Source organism: Papilio polytes, unplaced genomic scaffold, assembly GCF_000836215.1.
Source record: "Papilio polytes unplaced genomic scaffold, Ppol_1.0 DF821544.1, whole genome shotgun sequence".
Classification (NCBI taxonomy): domain Eukaryota; kingdom Metazoa; phylum Arthropoda; class Insecta; order Lepidoptera; family Papilionidae; genus Papilio; species Papilio polytes.
The window spans coordinates 39,246-62,766 of record NW_013527660.1 but is presented as its reverse complement, the minus strand read 5'-3'; the positions used below and the strand labels follow the sequence as shown (position 1 = coordinate 62,766).

The 23,521-nt window shown below is 34.9% G+C and overlaps 1 protein-coding gene across 1 annotated transcript; it reads right to left on the bottom strand.

The window, feature by feature from the left end:
* Positions 1-16,920, bottom strand: LOC106108404 (leucine-rich repeat-containing protein let-4-like). Its single transcript, XM_013289569.1, has 8 exons — positions 16,497-16,920; positions 3,586-3,754; positions 3,184-3,390; positions 2,541-2,729; positions 2,235-2,465; positions 1,938-2,159; positions 1,597-1,795; positions 1-1,104 (listed from the first exon to the last, which is right to left on the bottom strand). The coding sequence occupies exons 1-8, from the start codon at positions 16,826-16,828 to the stop codon at positions 674-676; spliced, it is 1,980 nt and encodes a 659-aa protein (XP_013145023.1). The 5' UTR covers positions 16,829-16,920; the 3' UTR covers positions 1-673.
* Positions 16,921-23,521: the final 6,601 nt, after the last annotated feature.

Sequence of the window (23,521 nt, the reverse complement as noted above, 5' to 3'; positions counted from 1 at the left end):
ATTTATTGTATTACTTATTTGCACATTAATTATTTAATTAAGGAGATTACAAACAGTCAATTTTCGAAAAGTGGAGATTATGTTTTCGCATTTATTTAATTTGATTAAATTAGTGAAGTAATAAGAGTTACAGCAGAAAAACGGCAGTAGTGATATATTTTGTAGTAGGAGGAAAATACATTCTCAGTGGAAGCAAAAAAATCAATGGTCTAATGCTGTGTTAATGGACAATATTATAAATAGCTCTAACAGCTAAAATTTAAGATAAAATTACGTAACATAAATAATTTTAGGTACCTACAGTTTCATTAATTGGCGCAAGAGTTAAACAATCAAAGAGTGCCGAGTTATATTTAAGCTAAAGATTTTTTAATTAAAAAGATTAGTAAGCCACATTCTTTAAATCCAAAAGGTTGTATAGTAAATCATTAATTTTATTAATGAAACTAGAGATACACGATTACTAGAATATCAAAAAGCATTTAATGTATAAATTTTGCCAGAGTCAATATTAATTACTATATACCTATATTATTTACACCGCCATTGGTAACTATTGAATATTTATTTAGACAGATAGTAACGTTCTGCCGTTTTGAGGTGTGGCAGTATAATTCCTAAGCACTCCGGTAGGGAGCGCCGTGAGGACACTGTTGACTTGAAGATGTGTTGTTCAGTGTGTTGCATTCAGATCACGGAGGCTGAGATGGTCTGCGAGTGGGTGGGAATTTTCTCGCAGAGGTTTTTGGTTCGGCCATTTAACCACATCGGTAGGAGAAGGCGGCAAGGTAACCGGCGGCTCCACGAGGACAGGAAAACCTCCTTCGCGGTCAGGCAGAATTTGTCCGATGAGTGGACCGACGCGTCGATACGCAAGCTGCGGCGCCGTGTTCTCTCTACTGTCTTGCAGGACTCTGACGCCCGCGCCCATACGCGTCACGAGAATGACAGGTGTTTCGGGGACTATGTCATTCAGAGCCCTCATTAATAACGGCGCCGACGTCTGCGAGGTGAGGCAGCCCGCGGCGCCGGTGACGCGCGCGTTCAGATTCTCCAGCACTGACAATAACTCGTAGTAACGATCGTCGCATATTACTGGGTTTTCTGTAACGAGGTATTCGTGCGATTACTACACAACATATAAAAATAGATCTGTGGAAGAGCAGCACATCCTCTGCAAACCCTCCGTAGGGACAAGGGCAAATTGTCGATGGAATAACCACATAGAGGTTTCTCGCTATGTCTATATTGTTTCTATTAATTTATCTGGCACACATAAACTGAGAATCGAATCTGATATTTTCAATTTTAGTAATGACTTAACATGAAACGAAAAATAGTATTTAAATAAAAAGATAGTGGCAACAATCGCTATGCGCAATAAACAAAAATGGTTAGGTTTACAACTATTTCGCTTGGCAAAATGGATACTATAACGTAATAAAGATTCTAAAAACAAATACACTTCTTTGGATTGAGTTTGCGCTACGATTTTGTTTTGTTTTATTTCCCCGACGAAAAAGGAAAAGGTAATTCAATACATTGCTTTATTTCACCGCTAAGCATTAATAACATAGCAATAGTGATGAGACTAACCTTGAAGAAAAATCTTCAGATAGCTGGGTATACCGTTAATTGTACATCGTGATTTCGTGGCAAGGTTATAGTTTAACGAACGAATTTGATTGTAGGAAAAGTCCGCCATACAAAGCGACGGTAGCCCATGGAAACCATTATCTAGTCCAGTAATATTGTTGTGGTGTGCGAACAATTCCTCCAACGATGGTAAGAACGTCTGAAAATAGTACACACCGCCATAAATTATTTATGTTTTATAAAATTTTACGCTTCAATAACACGACACTTAGTTTATAAAAATGAATTTCGCAATAGCTCGCAAGCTACAATTGTATTAACTACACCCTAGTTAGACAAACCTTTGATGTTTCATCAAGAGATGTGATTTGGTTGTTTGATACATCTAGGAGTTTTAAATCTTCCAATCCGAGTAGATCGTCTGCTGTTATGTGCGTTATTTGATTATTACTTATATTAAGTCTTAGGAGACCGTGCACGCTTATTAATGCTCCATCCAGACTGGTAATACGATTGTGGTCTAGGCGTAGTTCTAACACCATTGTTTCAACATCTACTAGATTCTGAAAATATAAACGACATGATATAAATACGTGCAAGAATAGTACGAAGGAGTTTTTCAATCTTATTTAACTTACATCCATATTTCCAATAATATGAGCAATTTTATTATGCGACAAGTCGATAACTGACAGACGTTTCAGTCCTTTAATTTCTAGCAAAGAGAATTCCGTCAGCATATTGTGCGTGAGATTTAAATAACGTAAAGACTTGAGAGGTCGCAGAGAACCATTTAATGACTTCAGTTGATTGTAAGCAATATCTAGATCAGCTAAAACCTCCGCTTCTGCAAATTCATCGCTCGCCAACTGTAAATTGAATATGATATCTATTGTTAAACAGTTAAATGTATTATTTAAAAATTCTAAAAATAGAGTACTTACGTATTCAATTTTATTAAACGACAAGCCAACCCTTTCTAGTTTCCGTGCATTTTGCAAAGCGCGGTCGAGATATTTAATGTTATTGTCGTAGAAATATAAAGACTCCAATGACGGCATAAACTTCATTTCTTTCGGTAAATTTTGTAGTTCGTTGTGTGCAGCGTGAATCAATACCAGTTTCTTGGATTTCTAGAAATTGAGAATTATTATATTTTTCATAGAAAGTAAGTACATAACTAATAAAAAATTTCTTACTAAATAGAAGTAATCGAGAAAGTTCTTTTGGTGTTACAACAGCGTTTCCAAGTTACTCTAAAGAAAAAGGATGTTATAAAGGATGGAGAATCGGAAAGGTTGCAAGCGGTAAGAGAAAGATGAATAGACCTAAACAAAAGATGTGGTTTTACAAAAGAGAAGAGTTGGGACTTTGTATCAAACTCTACCAAATATACGGAGGCGTTGCTAGCTAATCACATAGGCTAGGTCTAGGGGGCAATTACTTTTAATATGGTTTTATTTTGAAGTAGTTACTATGTCTTTTTTACATTATTCTCATTCGTTAGTCTTCGTTCAACGACCTTAATATACCTCATCTTACATGTCTCAGTTCAACTTACTTTATAGTACGTGGTTCTTTACTTACCAAGGGTAGTTCATTATCAATAGACTTCAAGTTATTTGCGTTGATGAAAATCCATTCCAAATCTTCCAATTCCCTCAATGCTCCATTCAATGTACTAAGTTTGTTGATGCCTAAGTGAACGTGTTTCAAAGCTTTGGGCAACGCATGTCTTTCTATCTTTGAGATCTGATTATCAGCTACAACAAGATGCTCTACTTCTTGTATATCCTGTAATATAAAAGCATAGCCTGTTTACAACAAAATATCGGTAAATTTAGTAAGTTTTTAAAATTACATGAGTCAACATTGCATGTTGCAAATTCAATACTGCATGTTTGTTTGTATTTACTTGTGTTAATTATTGAGTAAATTAAATCAAATCTGAATACTTTAATGATTCCGCATTTCCTACATAAAACTTACTTTGAAATCTTCTTCGGTTAATTTTGTAATCTTATTCCTGCAGAGATCAAAGGTCTTGACATGTGGTAGATGCCTCAAGACATGTCGCGGCATCTCCGTCAACACATTGTCTGCCAAACTGAAGTAATCCACAAGGTCCATCTTCGCAAACACGCTCTCCTTCAGTTCACTGAAATTAAGTAAAGAAATACTTTTAATATATAAAAATATCAAATCTTTTTGAACTGTTATATCGTTTAATCGTCCACCTCATCCCGCCCTTATAAGGAAAGAATGGAATGGGAAAGTGTATTTGGCAGAGGAGGAGGACATATCGGAGCGAATTCAAGCCATCGGTCGCTCGTTTCCTTGTAACTATTAAACGAGATGTCAAATTACAGCAGAATTCGAGTAACCAAGTCCTATTAGCTGCAGAATTTCGATAACCACACAGACAAAATTAAATTAAACTACATCAATCTTTTGTTACTTGGATTTTGATAGTATCATAATTGTGGTTCTTCGGGAAAGTAACTTTCTAAAGAATTGTAACCTTAGACCTTACGGCAATTACTGCTACAATATGAGCACATTGCTACATGTTGAATCTTCATTTAAGTCCACTTAGAGACAGTGATCATAATCAATTACAAACTCGACCTGCCTCTCAAATAAGTCTAATAATATTCGATTCATTCTTTATCTTACTGCCAAATACTGAAACGAACATAAATATTTTGCTTCGTAATCGCCGCTTACAATCTGATAGACGTCAAAATATGAATTTGGAGTTTAAGCGTGGCCTCGCTACTCTAGGATCTGAACGTTTAAACGGTAGATACTACTCAACTATTTTTTTCAATTGAATGCGGTGTCGCGGGCTACAGTTAGTATTGAATTATACGATTAACATGTTTTGTAAAGTTATCTTTTATTTACAACGACCTAGTGACCTAATACGTACTTGTATGTAGCTAAACAAGAAACGGCGCCAAGCTTTGAACAGTTAATATTTCAGATAAATAACCCTACATAACTATAATTGAAACTCGATTTTTGACTGACTTCCCAAAAGAAGAAGATTCTCAGTTCGTCTATATGTTTTTTTTCTTTACAGAATTTAATTCTGAATATAAAATTTAATCGAGTTCCGAACAGAACCCTGATGTAAACAGTTATCGATTTTTCCTATCTGGTATTAATTAATTCAAAGACATGAATAGCATTTTAGTATGCAAATGTAAGCTTCGATGAAATTGTTCAATAGACTAAGCAAAACTGGTGTTTTTTTATATAAGATGGCAAACGGGCAACCTGCCACCTTAACTCGCCAAAATGGCGAAGCGCCTGCTGCCCGTAGACATCTGCAATTGCAGATACTTTGATACCTTTGATTAATGGAGGAGGAGACTCACATAAGGAGGACCTCTTGCTATGCGTCTTCTGTACCGTCAAATCCACTTTCCCTCCCATTCAAAGTGACCAAAATTAGGCCTTAGGCATACAAACTCTTCAGACCTAAAGAGGAATTATCCCACTTAAACACTCACTTCGGTATGGTCGTGGTACTGCTAGGGGCGATCCAGTCCTACAGTGCAAAAATGTTAAAGCGGGCTCTACCACTGGTTATTTTTTATTATTTTAAGTATACACCTATCTATCAACACCGGTCAAAAAATAATAACAAGCTGACAAATATAAGTTTTATCTTGCCCTTTGTGACATCAGAAGATGAAACGTTATTTATAACTTTTCTAAGAGTGTTTTGTTCACGTTTGATAACGAAGACTCATTGAAAGCGGTGTCACTTATTGAATTTATTTTATCGACTTATTATGGAGTAATATAATCTGATCTTCTCATTTATTCCTCGAGTGTAAACAAAACTGTTTACCGATTTATAATACAACTAGCTATCGCCCGCGACTCCGTCTGCGGTATTAAAAAAAACAAAACTAAGTAGCCAACGTGTTCTTCCAGACTACCTTCTACATCTTTCCCAAATTTCATTGCGATCCGCTCATCACTTTAAACCACAAACTCTAACAAACATCCATCCATCCATACATCCATCTAAACTTTCATATTTGTAACATTAGTATGATTCTTATACCTATTAATTTTTCCACGTGCTTGATTGACCGTTTAATTAAGATTGAATACGACCTTTTTAGTAGCCGAACGTTTTAAACTACTGGCCATCTAGACAATAAAAACGAAAAAAAACACACGGGAAAAGTACAGAGTGCGAGATAGAGAAAGTAATAATGGGTTTACTTTCTTTAAAAGTTATTAGGACATCAGAATTTTTCGGGTTCTATGATGGGTGACAAACCAAACCCTTGATTAAAACGAGGTCAACAGTAAGTATTTATAACGATAAAACTGGCGTTGATCTTTACAAATGTTATTGCCACCGTTCAGTATTATTGAACAGCTGTAAACAATTTAACTCAAGCTACTTTTTGCAACACATGTTCTCGTCAAAAAACCCACACAAATGGTATTTAATTGTACAATTATATATTCTACTAGTCTTTGTCGCACCAAAATTGTCCATAATCTAGCAAAGTTTTTTTTTTCTTAAAAATAAACACTACACTTTTCTTCACATTATTTTTAACTGTGACTTTCACGGTCATTCGTTCGTATAATTTTCTTAAAAAGGAGTGTAAAGGCTTCATGTATTAATATCGTTGATCCAGTTAGCTAGAGAAAAATGTTTAACATTCGACAGTGGTAGAGACTTCTTTAAAAGGATGTAAGCTTATTTAAGTTTCTTGGAGTTCCTTTCGTTTTATAATCTAGGAAACATGTAGTTAGAAATTCAACCTTAACATTACTTGGCTTCGTGTATTTAGTAAACAATTAAAAAAAAGTTTGGAGAAAGTTGTAAATGTTTATTTTGTAATTGAAAAAGAGGTTTTCCTTTCCTCAGTTCAACGAGTCCTTTGTTTTTCGCTACCTCAATTATATAAATACTTATTACAAAGATGCTTTAAATTAGCAAAATAGTGTTTACTACGACTTCGCCAGTTTACTCGTATATAAATTATTGTCATACGAAGACCTTCGCCAATGTATTGAACAAATAATGTACACCATATTCAGCAACTGCAATATTATTTTATAATACTTAGCGTAGAACTCTGTTATAATCTTCATTTAAAACCTAAATGTGAAATCTAAAAGGTACTACGTTCATAATAGCTAAGGGTGCATTAGCAAAGTACTAGGAAACTATAAGTTGTAAATGGTTGGGAATTAATGAAGTTGTAAATTTTAAGCAAATTTTAATCCTAATGGATGTTGAAAGTTTTGTTTAATGTTTAGTAGAGCTTAAGGTTGAAGCCTTGTGAAGGCGTGTTTAGTGAGATTCGCGATATGCACGACACCGTCGGCGACCGTTTGGCGCCGCCCCAGCTTTGATAACCCCGGAACGTTGACCCGCCTTAGTGTTTACTAAACTCAACACTCATGCATCATAAGGCATTTGATGCATGTTCAATAGTGCAATTAATGTTTTATACGACTGCAACATTATCGTACGTCTCGAACGCTAAGAAAAAATACTATACAACGCATAAGTGATTTAGCATATCTTTGCATACGCGCTAAGTTACGTTACTTATTGACAAAATGTTATTGTTTATGTAGAATAATTATGTACGTTTTAGCGGGTTTTTTATGATGAACTAACGAAATTTTTTGCTTTTATTCTAACATGATTAACGAAAGTATTATAGGCATAAGATAAAAAAAAAATCACCCAAGCAAGTAACCTTGACATTAAGTGTTAGATCGTCCACCCATTTGACACATCGTTTACTTTGTTGTCTGTTGGTAGATTTGTGGTGTTTGTCTCAAAGATGATAACGCAACCGACTTGTGAACTTCGTAAAATAATCAGACTAGACGTTAATTATTATGAATTGTTAGAAAATTGCGTACTGCAAGAATCATTGATAATATCTTGTGTGAGTAATTTATGGAAGAAGTTCGGTATCGAGCATTACTAGCAATGTTAAACAATCAAAATTACCGCTATTCAGAGTCATCTGCGACATTTATTTGCGTACTTTTAATGACAGGAAAACGAGACAAAAGTATGAATATACTTTTTCTTTACTATCCATCCTCTCCCGCAACATTTCAAATTTATAAAATTTGAATCGTAGTTGAAAAGATCTAAATCATTTGAAGATTTTTTTTATAACATAAGATGGCAAACGAGCAATCGGCCACCTGAATCCGCCAAAATGGCGAAACGGCCAGAGCCCATAGATTAAGGATTAATTGATTTCGTTTAAGACATGTTTTAGTAAACAGAATTTGTAGTCGTAGTACTCATCTGTATTTCTCTGACTAAACTTTATCAATTCACCTCTATTTTCACGATGTCACTGTCATGTAACATTGTATTGCAGCTACTGCAATAAATATGTTATCTACAGCTGTGATGGAATCGCGGAGACTCGGGCTAATATACGCTACTCCAGGTTGATGCCACCTACTAGGATATGATGACATCTATGTCATCTAGATACACTATTCTATACTAATATTATAAAGAGGAAAGATTAGTATTTTTGGATTATTGTATGTATTTGATTCACGCAAAAACTACTGGGCTGATGTTAAAAATTCTTTCACCCATAGATAGGTAATTTATCTGTGAGCAAGATAGGGTATATTTTGTACAAGCTGTCGCCCGTAAATTTCGTTAGCGCGGATTTTTTTCTAAAGTCATCTATCACATTCTCGCGTGCATCTACCTTCTACCAGCTATCTTACAGTCAAAGTCCTATCAAAATCGGACCACCCATTGAGTCCTTCTGACAGTGCGGAGTTAAAAAAGTAGCCTATAACATGCCCGTCTATGTTAACTACCCTTCTGTGAAAGTCCGGTCGAAATCGGCCCAGCTGTTTCTGAGATTACCCGCAAGAAACGCGGCTTGCGAACAGACATACATATTTTAAATGCGATTTTTGTTATAGCAACGCAAATACGTCAATTTCCAAAAATTTGGAATTTTTCTTTTGGTATTACAAACAGACACTCCAAGTTAATTACATGTTGATACATTAGAAACTTTTCAAGTAGTTATCGAACAAAAAACGCAAATGAATGGTTAAAAGTAGCTGGGAAACCGACAATAAATGATTTAACACACCTTGGTAAGTAGGAGACCAACATGATGTTTCCGTGGTCATATGACTATCATACTGTCACATTACTCTAATATTTTATATTTACATATACAAATACGTAAAATAAAAACAGTAGTTTACTATCAGCTAAAAATAAACCTCGATGAAACTTGTATGTATGCCAATATAATAAATATTAGATTTGTCTTGTTTAATTACTCGTATGTTCTGTTTAATTTATTTGATAAGGTCGGCGTTATCTTCTTTCTAGCGGTGTCCTGTTTCCATCCGGGTTAGGCGAATAAATAAAAAAGTAACTTTAAACAAGCACCCGCAATTGTCACCACATCTAAATCACCACGATCCTCCTCATCTAGCCTACTTCTTATACATGTATCTATGTAGATATCTGTTTTGTGTAATTAACAACTTTCGCGACTCTATTTTTTTATATTATGAGGTGTCACGCGAGCAAGTGGCCATCCTTATCCGCCGAATTAACGTAGCGACCTCTACCCACAGACCACAGACAACCGCAATTACAGACGCGTATATAAAAAAAAACAAAAGCATGTGGCCAATATGTTCTTCTAGACTAACAAACGTCCATCCTTCAGTCTAATCTTTGGCATTTATAATATTGGTAAGAATATGACAAAAAAAACTTGTCCGAAGTCCTCAATACAAAGTACCAACGTTCAATCAAAATGTTAGTTATTTAATAATGCTTAGGAAACTAACAAGCATTACTTTTTTAACGCAGATAGGAGATAATATAATAGATTATATTTGTTATTTGTTGAAAAATAACAATATGTACAGATAAAATTATAAGCTGATAGACCAATCATAGAGCTACTTGATAGTCGCAATTGTCAATTTCGCATAGTGATTGACAAAATCAGATCTAATTATTGGCAAAGGCCTACCTTAGATCTTAGGGCATGTGCATTTGACACACTTATGCTTTGATTCACAACCAAGGTTAAATTAATTAACATCAGATGAACTTTATAAATATCGTTTAACCCAATTTTAAGTAAAAACCAAACTAGTTTTCACACGAATTATTGAAAATGGTAACGTTTTTAGCGCGTAACCTAAACGTCTCAACGAATGAGGTCTTATTTGATTCGTTTTTTCCCCTGAACGTCGTTGGTGTCACCTCATCAAAATATTGTCATATGTAATACCGTTCTTGATACATTCCATTCCATTCCATTCCACAAAATTCTAATGCCATTTAAAATTCAAAACGCTGTTACATATTTAAATATCTATATCCCGTAAGTGTCTCATATCTATAGTAAATCTTCCTTACATTCTTCATCATGATCTCTTTTTTACATTATAATATCGTGAATCATAATTATTATCTACTCCTTTCGTAATTGAAAACAGTGGTAAGGGATGTCTCCGACGTACAGACGCGTCAGACAAAATACGGAACTACATCAACTCGACGCGTGTTTACTCTGTGGTCGTGGCATTGCACCGAGCGAGCGGGTCATTGGTGCAGGAGTTAACACGCTCACTGCGTAACTGGCTGATATCGGCCTAACACGGTACTTAAGCTAGTGCGGACGAACTATGTCCCTCTCGATAGTGCAAAACTATTATCTAAGGTGTACATTACATTACATAAAATGTATTCATTCTGTTTCAGCAAAGTTATAGCAATTTAATCTATCCTAGTGCTGGTGGGTTTAGAAAGACCTGCTACACTGGCGGAGTTATCATTGGGGGCGCATATTGGCCAACCGTCGCACCAGATGAAGAATTATGATTTTACTTGTCGCAGTAAACGTGTTAATACAGCGGACTCTACCACTGGTATCGATCGCTAATTTTGTCTACGTCTGTATTTTTCATTTCCATACAAAATTGACGCATAAAATTGTTAGAGCAAAATAAATCTTCTTAAAATAGTTAATTATTACATGAATATATAAACAAATATGTTATTCTCAAATTTTACAGTAAATTTCTGTTTTGTATGTATTATTGTTGTATTGAATGTGATAAATAAGAAAAGTAATAAATGGGTTATTATACTGGATGCGTCACTGAGTAAGTGGATATCGCACGATACATTGCACTGACGACTCGTCTGCCATAATTATGTAAGTGCGATATGTAACATAAATTTATTGGAATTACGTACTGATTATAACGAAGGTCAACGACGCTACGGGATTTCTATAAAACATTATGGTTTTTATAGCGATTGTGCAGTGGTTAAGCACCTCACTCGTAATTTACAGTTCCAGGTTCGATCCCCGATATGTATTGTTAAGAAGAAAATTAATACCGTGCTCTAGAATTGATGCAACACTAGATTGTCGGCATAAACGTCACGTCCCTAGCTGACAGCTGTCAATGTCATGAGAAGGATTGGAATATTCGCTCGCATTCCTGACGAGATCTCTAATGCATTTTTAAATTAATATCGCTAGTTAACTGTTAAGTTATGTTAGTTTTTTTAAAATTATCAATATGTTTTCGAGATTTTAATTTTTTTTGAACACATTGTGTTGCAATCTGCATAAATATGTGCGAAGTCAACCACATCGCACTTGGTCAGTCTCGCTGACCAAGTCCTAGACCTTAACTTTTATAGGTTCGAGCCACTTTAGCCTAAACATCTGACTTTTTATATATACGCTACTAGCCGAATGGAAAGTAGAATTTTTTTTTCCGAACCAAACACCCAACTTCCTCTATTATACGCTTTACGCTCAACAAAAGAGTATATTAATCTAATGATATTTCATTGTCAAAATTTAGCCCTATTCGAACGCAAGGTTTAGAGGAATAGAAGAAATGTATTACCATGTATCATTCTGCAGCGCATTTTGATTTTGAGCGCTATGTGTACAAAACAAGAGTGATTTACAAGGGTTCGCATACATAAAAAACTACGTACAACTATGTGATAGTCCAGTATATTAAAGACTCAAAATTTTCTAGAACACACATATATGACTAACTAAAATTCGTTAAGTTTGTTGATTTTTTCTTTGCGTTTCGACTCTCTTGACCCTTTTAAAACGTATTGTAGTTTCTGTTTTGTTAAAGAGTAACAAAAGAGATGGTACTATGTTTTAACAAATGTCGCGGCAGTAGCAACGCACGCTTAAGTTGTCATTTTTTGCAAATACCCCGGCGTAACATAAGACGGGCGAACAATCACGTTCGGTCAGGCGAGCGCTCTTCGTTTAATTGGACTCGTTTTTTAATTTAATTACCCTTTGGCCCATGTCAGAACGACAATTACGGATCGTTCGACTCAACAATATTGTCTTTGACCGTCTCGCTTCCCAAAGATTTGCTTTGCGAAAATAAAATCGCAGCAATGTGAACATCTTTGAACTCTCCAAAATGTTGTACAAACACTCGATTAAATATTCATTTATTAGTTCTCTTAATATATTTCTATAAATTTACTTTAACATTGATTAAATCTATTTAAAACTAATTTATAGTGTTTAAAAATAGCTTTTAGGATAAGAATAAGACAATTTTTTAAATTATTTTGAAAGAAAAGGTTTGAAGGTTTACTCTACACTACACAACACTTAATTACGTGAAGTAAATGCTGGATTATGTCCATGTCATAAATAAAATAAATATGTTACTATAAAATCACAAACTCCGACGAATCCTGAGATTTGCCACCTGGTTATGTTGAAAGTCCGAAAAGTCTTGTGTTATTTCGATTGTTTACCACAATATTTCCTTCAAATAGCATTGACGTTAAGCTTTTAAGCTGATCAAATATTTTTTTCTAAAAAATGATGTTAATTAAATAATTTAAATTCGTAAAAAAACTTATGTTAAAATTATCTTAAAATATATAAGTTAGTTTCAAAATTGAAAAGCGTCACATGCAGCGGACAACATGTAGTTATGCATTAAAATCAACACCTAACACCAGTGAAAATACCATAACCACAGAAGATAACACCTTCGGGGTGGTGGACAATTTTTTAAACTGTAAATCGTGACGCAAAGAATTTTTGCATAATAAATTGGAAATCGATGGCCAGTAATGGACCGAAGTGGAAAAAATTACCAAGCCAAGTCCCACAAAGGGCTGTAGAGCTTAGGAGGAAGTTTAAAAATTAAAACATGACAATTTATTAATATATCTAGCATAAATTTTCAATGTTATAGGTACATCTCAAAGTTGACAGCAATCGGTGCATTTATAGGAACATATAAACGTATCACGTAAACATAATAAAATAATTTTCTAAACAATCATTAGGTTATCTATGTAAATCATAGAGTAACCTTCCGCACCCGATAATCTATAGATCAATCCATCATAGATTATTAGTTTGTTTTTTTCTCCTTTTATAAAGCAAAGGCAAAGAATTTATTGCAATATCTTGTAAAAACAACCTTAAAACGTCATCAAAGCAACAACACAACATAAATCCATATCCCTCAGGAATAGGCAGAGACGCCGTTTAGATTCTTCCGCCTATCATAAAAAATATTTTAGAGATTGTAAACATTTTTTTTTACATAGAAATCATTTAACAATATCAAAGTATCAAACCTAGTAAAATTAACAACTACCTTATAGAAGTCAGATAAATTAAGTATGTTTTAAGATTTTTTTATCGCTCTATTTTTTAACCCTTGTTAATAGCCTAGTCCTTTAGAAAAAAAGACAGTAATTTCAAGAAATTTAATAATAAATAACTCTCCTACAGTAGTAGCTGTAGTGTACAATAAGAAAATTTTATTTTCAATCAATGGTTTCGGAGTGAACCGGATAGACAATTTTAACAGTGAGCCCGCCTCGCACGAATGGGCTGGCTCGCCCGGTGTAATACCACGACCACACAGAAAACAGGCGTGAAGTGGAGGCAATTTCGCGTTTCGTCTGATGAGTGTGGTGCCGGAGGCCTAATTTTAGTCCCTTTCCCTTTTCTTAAGAGGAAAGGATGGGAAGGAAAAATGGATTTGACGGTGTAGGTGATGCATAGGAAGGGGAAATTTCCTCTTTAAGTGCGTCTCCTCCTCCGTCAATTAAGGGATGGCAATGCATCTGCAATTGCGGATGTTCATTGGGAGCGCTTTCCATTTAGGTGGATTCAGGTGGCCGCTTGCTCGTTTGCCACCTTATAAAAATAGAGTTGGAACAAGCGTACGTCTATTACAATAGCTTGTAAATGATTTAGAAATCCATTTAAGATAAACATGAAGTTTATTCATCTAGAAGATATAAAATGAAGTTATAATGTAAACATGTTATTTTTTTCTCAAACCTTGATAAAAGAAAATTCTTTAATTAGTAACCTGTTTGTTATAAATAAAGATTTAGTTTAATGACTTGCATGCGCCGATTGACAGAAAAATATTTACTCAAATGTAACAAACACAAGGAATATCAGTATTGAATGAAGGTGAAATAGGTATTGTATGAGATAAATATGGCTGAATAAAATAAAGGAGATCATTACTTTAGGTATAAGATTCAATCCCGCACAAATATGTTTGTCGTTCAATAACTTTATTATATCTATGAGGGGTTTTTCCTCTAAAAAATTCCTACTTTACAGATCAGTACATTAACAGTGGTAGAGCCCGCTTTAACATCTATGCACAAATGGGTCGGCTCGCCCGGTGCACGACCACACAGAAGACAGGCGTGAAGTGGGAGCAATTCCGCGTTTAGTCTGACGAATGTGGTGCCGGAGGCCCAACTTTATTCCCTTTTCCTTCATACCCATTTTTTTATAAAGATGATTTGACGGTGGGGCAGACGCATAGGAAGAGGATATATCCTATTATGATATATAAAAAAATCAATTAAACATAGCCTTACCAGGCTAGGAGTAGGCAACCCGGTTACAACATGTTTAAAACATGTGCTCTTTAATATAATGTAGGATTTATCAGGAAATCTGATGAGGGAAGGTCATCACTTGTGATGCACTTGTAATCTACCTATTGTAATCTAGAGATTACATGGATAATAAATTTGTAACGCGCGAACGTATTGAAAATTAAACAAATATTAAATGTCAAAAAACCTAAAAATCACGAGTCAGTTCAAATCTTTCTTCAGGTGGAATCGTGGTAAAGTGTTAGCTTAACAAACATAAAAAATCTAAGCAAACAGCCGTTTTGATTTAAATTGAATAGCAATATAAATGAAAAAAATCGTCGTTTATTTCAGTTATCATGATTGGGCAATCAGTTTCAAGGATATTAATTTGTGAAAAATGATGAGATTTGTTTTTTTTTATTTTTTAACTATTTATGTCCTGGTCTTTATAATAACGGGGACCCAAATAAAAGTTCTCCTTTCGCCAATGATTTATCATATTTGTTATCTTAGTTAATATTAGATGGATGGATGGATGTTTGTTAGAGTTTACAGCCTAAACGGCTAAACGAATCTCAATAAATTTTGGCTTAGATATGAAACATATCTGAAAGAACACATAGGCTATTATTTTTTTAATTCGCGGCAACGGACTCTCGTGCGAAAATATGAATGCGAAAGTTTATGTATGGATGGATGTTTATTAGAATGTATCTCCGGAACGGCTTTATTAATCGTAATAAAATTTGGCACAGGTGTAGAACATAGTCTAGATAAACATATAGCTTACTTACTTTTGTTTTTTAATTCCGTGCGGCGAGTCGCGGGGAATAGCTAGTAAGTAAATAAAATCAAAACAACCTATGCTTCAAGTCCCGACTACGTTCTATCTATTATTAGCCAAATTTTATCCACATCAGTTTAACGTTTTTGTAGTTTCGCGAGAAAAAACATACAAATGCACGGTTTAATTTTCACTATAGTACACCTTTTTGTTATAAATACATGAATACCTATTAACATATTTTGTTTAATATTCTATGATCGTTAAATCGCTAATTGCGGCAAACAAGACGCGTTTATTATAATTTGTTAGTGCATTAATGGGTAAATACAGTGAATCGACAGACTAAGATATCATTCAATTTTACTGCTTTAGAGGTGACCTTAGATAACCCTGCAAAATATCGCTACTCAATGGTGTTATCCCTGTATGTATGTAAATGGACAACAATTACCTACATACTGTATACCTATATTATACAATAATGAAGGAATTTATATCCAATTTCGTAATAATAACAATATATTTGGATATTTGTCACATTGAAAATCTCGCCTTCGCTGCGACTTTGACCCTTGATAATGAGAGAATAACAACATATATGTAGACATCTAACCAAAACGTGTACGATCACATATCACACTGTTTTAGATGAGTCATAATTTAACTAATTTAATAAATGGCGGTCAATCAAAAAGGATAATTTGCCGTTTATTGGAGACGAAATGACGTTAACCGTATCACAGATTCGAAATATCTGCAAATAAAAGTCGGTGGACAGCTAGTGAACTTCTCGATATCAAAATTGCAAAGGACATGTTTATCGCGAAATCTCGTGATAGCACCGTGTCCGTTACCCTCGTGTTTGCGTCCACGTTAAAATTCATAGTTGCGGAGCTGATAAGCAAATACTGTTTCAATAATAAAGCTATTTCTCAAAGGAAATTTACTGGGCGGTGATTGTAATCTTACCCCGATGTGGATTTTAATATTTGTTTTTTTTAAGAGCAAAGTCGCTAGGTTAACGATAGCGGGAATATTGTATCAACAGTTTGGTTCTGTTCACAACTACTTGATGTACACCGGCGGACTTGGATGAAAATGTTCTTTTGCTTTCATCAGGGTAGTATTCGTGAAAGTTGTAGGACTTGCCTCAGATTGTCGAAGTTAAGTTTGAGCCTGGTGATGGAGAGGCCGAGCTCTCGGAAGCTGTGGTGCTCGATGCCGATCATCTCCGAGTAGGAGATATCGAGGCCGATCTTGATCTCCGGGCTGAACTTGTTGGTGAGGGCACGGGCGATGTCCTGATAGGTGGCGATACGCTGGCAGAGGACGACGACTGCGCCAGTGCCGGTGTCTTCGCGGCGGCAGGTGCATGGGGATATCTCCCGGCGCAGAGCGCAGTGCAGGCTGGCGCCGGCGCCGATCTGGCCGGCGAGGACGCAGAGTAGCGCGGCGGCTAGCGCGTGTGGGTGCGCGAGCATCGTGCGTGCCGGCCGAGGTTGCACGCGCGACTGCCGACTCCAGCGGCTAACACTAATGTACCGATAGTCCGATACGACCGCCAGCTTTACTGAGCACTGGCCGTGCGCCCTCCGGTCCCACCCCGCCACCAACCACTAGAGGAACCACTCCCCAGTCCCGCACCCGACTCCCGGTCTATGCTCTCCACTCTGATAGCAATCGCACCTATTGTTAATCACTGCCCACCGGGCTTAGCTCACTAACACTTTCTAATATCTCTGTCTCACTTGCACACCTTGCAATTTCTAATACCACTGACTATTTTTAATTCGTACCCGAATAACAGACGCCGTCCGTATGCTACTGACCATGAATACAAGTCATTGACGGATACGTGCATACATATTGATACCGAAGATGTATACAAATGGTTGGAGACCACTACAAATTCATACACATGATATGCCCATATATACTATGCGTATACATATGCGCATACGCACCTATATTTGTTAAAGTTTAATTACTAATATTAAATAGGTAACTTTAACAATCTAATTTGTTAGTCATTTTAAAATGATTGTATAAATTAATTTTATTTTGGATGTTTTTCTGAATTTTGCACTAAGTTAAAAAAGTGTTAAAGTTGAAGGTAATCGAGTACTTATCGTTCACTGGCGTAACCATTATTATTTGAAAAAAATTAAACATGCGACATCTAGCGGCAACTGCCTGAACTAAAGTACTTAAGTGATATCAATGCTCGATAAACAAGTTCGATTAATTCCAATAAGATCTTACTAGCGACATCTTGTGTTTTAAACTGACATTAAAGCATTATAGACCATAAACCAAAAACCGTCATTATTCTATTAATAAATGTATGTCATCTAATGTTAGTTATTTTGTTATTATTTTCCTTAGTTAAAAATTAAAGAGCTTATTGTATAAAGAAACAGAGAACGAAATGACTGAACCGTCTCCAAATGTCTAAGCGCCTGACAAAATTTTGGACAAGAAGCAGTGCGTTAATACAACACCTGAGAGTAGTTTTTGCTATTTATTTTTGTTCTGTGTCCCACATGTATCTTGGGTTTGAGCCTCAGCCATCTTCTGCAACAGTTATCTTAGAAGTTAAGAAAAGTCTGGAATCCAAGTTTAAATAATAACTTATACTGAATAATCTTATTAATATTATAAATGCGACAGTTTTAAAATGGACGGATAGATGTTTGTAAGAGTATGTAGTCTAAACGGCTTAACCGATCTGGATGAAATTTTGCCTAGATCTAGAGCATAGTCTGGACGAACATACAGGCCACTTACTTTAGTTTTTTTTTCTAATTCCACGGACGGAGTCGCGGGCGAAAGCTAGTAATGAATTTTTTGAACATTATTCACTAAATCTCATTCGTTACTAGTATTATAAATGAGGAAATTTTGAACATAGTCTGGAATAACACAACTTTTACTGTTTTTTTTTAATTACGCACGTACGAAGACGCGAGATAAAGCTTGTATAGTAATAAATCATTTTGAGATGCCAATCAAAATTCTAAAGGTATTTATTTTTGAGCGCTATATCCGTATCCTGGTTATAGAAAACCATCAAGTTGTATTTAGTTTTGATTATATACTTGTCATTATATACTGTTATGTATCATATGTATTCAAATGGAAATAAAAAATCTCTCGAAGTGTTTTGACCTTCGGGTTTTATTTACTAACTTAGGAGTATCTAAGTTATAATGTAAATTAAATGTAGTTAAGACAAATCTTACTTCTTACTAATATTATAAACTAGCTTTCGTCCGCGATTTCGTCAGCGTGGTAATAAAAAAATAACTATCCTCTAGATCTATGCCAAATTTCATTGAGATCCGTTCAGCAGATTAGGCTACAAACTCTAACAAACATCCATCATCTAAACTTTTACATCTTAATAATCTTACTAATATTATAAATGCGAAAGTTTAGATGGATGGATGGATGTTTGTTAAGGTTTGTACTCTAAACGGCTGAAAGGATTTCGATGAAATTTGGTACAGATGTAGAAGATAGTCTGGAAGTACACATAGGCTATTTGTTTTTTTTTTTAATTCAGCGTGGACGGAGTCGCGGGCGAAAGCTAGTAATAAGTAAATCAGTGTTTCATAGATATCATAGTAATATTTGTTCCATACTTCCTATATTTTTAGTTAGTTTTCCATGTTTTGTTTTTTGTTTTTTTTACCAATTTCGATAAATAAAGAGATGGGTCTCGTTCACCCGGACTTCAAACTAGTTTGTCAAAAATACCAAGAATACGATTATTTAACAAAATATTAATAAGCAAATAGATAATGACCGTAAGCTCATAAAATGAACATTTAAAAAAAATCGTTTCGTTTACCTTAGGTAAATGTATACTATTGAGAAAATAGATTTATATTTTGTATGTAACGAATACACTAAAAAACTGCGGGGCCGATGATAACAATTCTTTTGTAATTAGAATTTTAACAGTGGTATAGCCCGCTTTAATACCTTCGCACGAATGGGTCGGCTCACGGCTCGCCCGGTGCAATACCACGACCACATAGAAGACAGGCGTCAAGCTATTCCGCGTTTAGTTTGATGAGTGTGGAGCCGGAGCCCAAATTTTAATCCGTTTCTCTTGCTACCCATTCCGTAAGAGGAAGGGATGGGAAAGAAAAGTGGATTTGACGGCGGAAGAGACGCATAGAAATATCCTCTTTATGTGCGTGTCCTCCTCCGTCGATTAAGGGTAGGCAACGCATTTGCAATTGCGGATGTCTATGGGCAGCGGTCGCTTCACCATTTCGGCGGTTTCAGGTGGCCACTTGCTCGTTTGCCACCTAATAATATATAAAAAAAATAGAAAGCTACATTATCACATAATATCATAAGCTATATTTATAATACTACTTTTTTAAACGAAATTTCAAGCAGAAGCATGTATGAAACATACAAAAGAATTCTCTATATCAATTTTTCAATTAATACTAGATATACTTTGCAATTCAAATAGTAAGGTTGAAGTTGCAAATAACGAAACAAGATTATTATCATGACAATCTTTTATGAATCTATAGCGTAGGATTCCACTGATGTTGTACTTATTATTACATGCTAGCTGTTCCCGTGCGGTTTGTTTTCCAATTTATTTTCCCCTAAGTTTAATAGCGTGAGGTCTAAAGCGTGACGTAAATGTAGGGCTTTTTATAAAAAAAAGAGTTATTCAAAAATTTACTGTAATTGTTGAAATCCTACAACACGTAGTAGAGTGTGTTTACGCTTTATTATATTAGTAAAGATTGCAGTCTCTATTTTCTCATAAAGAATGAAAGGGATGACAATACGATCACATAAGTGTCGCAGCAGTCGAATTCTACGGTGATAAATGCTAGTATTAGTGAATTAGACATTTGAATTGTAATGTAAATTAAAACTTTAATTTATTCTTTTTTCCAGTTCACGGCCATTGTCGGCATTGAGATGACCATTTGTTGGATAATTTGCCGTATATTTGCAACACAGAGTATTGAATTTAAATCGCGCGTATCGCTGGACGACACGATCGTTGTTCTGTGATTGACACTATCATATATAATTTACTGTTTCGATACTCCGTAGGCAAACGGGCAAGAGGGCAATCGGAAATGATGATCATGATTTTTACAATTTTTACAATATGAGAATAGTATGGAATAAAAAGAACGCGCAAGAACTTGGTCGTAACTGGTAGGTTATAAAAATAAGATTAACACGACTCCTAATGTCAAAAAAAAAATCATGCTAAAAAAAAAGATAAATTATTAGTAAAACGACTTGTATCATTTTAAAATGGTCGTAAACTTGCTTAGTATAGTTTTTATGTTGAATGTCGAATAAGACTTGAGGATAGCATATGGTAACAAGTGTAAACTCAGCCGCATGTCACCTTAGCCAATTGTTATTTATTTGTATTTGCACGTATATTAAATATTTGAAAAAGAACGCTCTATCTATACCATTATTATAAAGAGGAAAGATTTGTATTTTTGGATTTTTAATATATCGGAATAAATAAACACTACTGGACCGACTTCAAAATTTCTTGCTCTATTAAAAAGCTATGTTGTAACTGAGTAAAATAGGTACTACTTAAATACTTTTTTTTTAATTTCACGAGGTCGAAGTCGCGAGCAACAGTTAGTATCTCATGTATTTGAATCTCTCTGGTTTATTTGAATGTCGTTTTATTGAATTTTATTTGTATTTTAAACAAATAACACCACACCAATATTATGTAAGTATGGCAAGGTTAGTATTTTTAATTAGTTAAAACGTCGACTTCTCCGTTGTATGACTTTAAGATTTATTAATTTAGACTTTTAAATTTGTTGATGGGTGAGGGTGAGGTGAGGGGGGGCTTGTCTATACTTATATTATAAAGAGGAAAGATTTGTATTTTTGTATGTATTGTAATAACTAAAAAAAACAGAGCTGATTACAAAAATTCTTTCGCCATAACAAGGGTACGTTAACATTGGCCTTATTTTTTATTATTTTTTTTTAATATCACCTGGACGAAGTCGCGATCAACATCTTGTATATAACATAGAATACATAACAAATAATCGGGCATCTAGACGTACGGCTGGTCTCCATCCTTTCATAGTTGAAGTGCTGCGGGTTCCAACGAAGCGATTCGAGACATCGTTTCTCGTGCGCACAGCAAAGAAGTGGAATAAGTTGCCGGCGTCAGTGTTCCCGTCAAGTTATAACGTCGGTGCCTTCAAGAGTAGTGGGAATCGGTACTTACTAAACTAACGCGGACCATTCTTCGACCACATCTTCACTTTGGTCTAGGTGGGATAGTGGTCGATCCCGTGGCGCCCCACACATTGGCCAGGAGGGAACGCAGGGGTTTAGTGAGGTATGCCCCCACTATGGGGGGAGAGTCCCACATAACTCACGTGTCTGCCCCGAGGCATGGAGTATGCGTAACGCATTCCCCTTCGGAAAAAAATGGTGGGATAGTGGTCAAGCGCTGGTTTATACATGATAATAGTTAGACTAGGTTTAATATTATTAATCAAAGGACCGTTTCTATTATAATCATGCCAGTCCCAGATATTAGATGTCAATAACAGTTTCCGTTATCTACCGATTGAATATTACTGCTACCAGGTATTCTGTAATTGGATTCATACTACAAATAATACACTCGTCGCCAAAAATAAGTAGTACATATTATTTTTTATTATAAATTATTATAACCATATTTAGGAAACAAGCCTTTTAAGCTAATTTATATTACATACTAGCTGTTGCTCGCGACTTCGCCCGCGTGTAATTAAAAATATAGCCTATGTTACTCAGTGATAACATAACTTTTTAAGAATGAAAGAATTTTTGAAATTGACTCAATAGTTTTTAAGTTATTTCAATACATACAATAATACAAATATTTACTCTTTATCATATTAGTATAGATTGAAAAATTAAAAAAAAACTATCCCTAGTGATTTTTCTAGCTAATAATAAAATTCTGAAACGAACGTATAACAACTGCAACCGAACTTATTATGGTTTTAGTTTTTTTTTTTTTTATACAGAATTACTTGAACTTAAACATACCAGGAACTTGCAAGCTACGGGCGAGTTTGTTCCCATCCTTAAGTGTAACAAGCAAGTTATCGTTTCAATACTCCCAAAATGTTACAATATGCTAAGTATAAGTCTAAAAGTCTATGCTATATTATTGTATATTTTTCTTCACTTCATAAATAACATTTTTTTCGTATTCGTAATTTGTATAAAATTGTCGGTTAAGCAGTGAATTTGTATAAGCTGAAACATGTTTTTTTTCGTAAAAAAAATCAAGGAACATTAATAATTTTGTCACAGGTTAATGACCTGGGTCGTAACAACACGGCTCACATAATAAAAATCATTTAAAATTGATAGGACTGGTAGTAGTCGAAAAGATTGTATTCATATGGAAATAAAAAAAAAACCTTTCATCTGTCCGAATTAATTAAAAAGGCATGATTTGGAATTTTCATTCCAATAAATAGTTCTCAACGAAAAAATAATCGAGTCAAGTAAATACATATTTTTGTCTTTTTTTATTTTACTTTATAATGGACAGATTACGATGAAAATATCTATTGATTCGATTCAATTTCATTTCAATTTTCAATACGCGAATAGAGATGGTATCGATCTGGGGGTTAACCCAGATTTGTAAAGGATGTGAAACTACAGTGGTCTAGGCCATAGAACACCAGTCACAGAGGTGACACTTTTAAAGACTTAGGAATGATTTTAACGTCTAATAGCCCAATTAATGATGACCATGCTGGCGTCCGTTGGATACTCTTTGTCTGCTGACGACATTTAAGGTAGCGACGATCAATAAATATTATTTGAACAACTAACATTTATCTCTCTAATTGAAAAAAAGCGACGACATTATCCATAGAATATATTAAAATTCACTTTGATAATATCACTCTTTTAAATATTATAAATGACTTTCAACATTTGATAAATCAACTAGAGAAAACATTACACAAAAAACGAGCAAAATACGCTACGAGATATTACCGTGAGTCTACACTACCAAGACATATGTATAAAAAAATCTTTGTTATCCCTGTCATTTTATTTGAAAATGTAGAGATCACAATATGATTCTGTATCTGGTTGCAGCAGTGAAAACG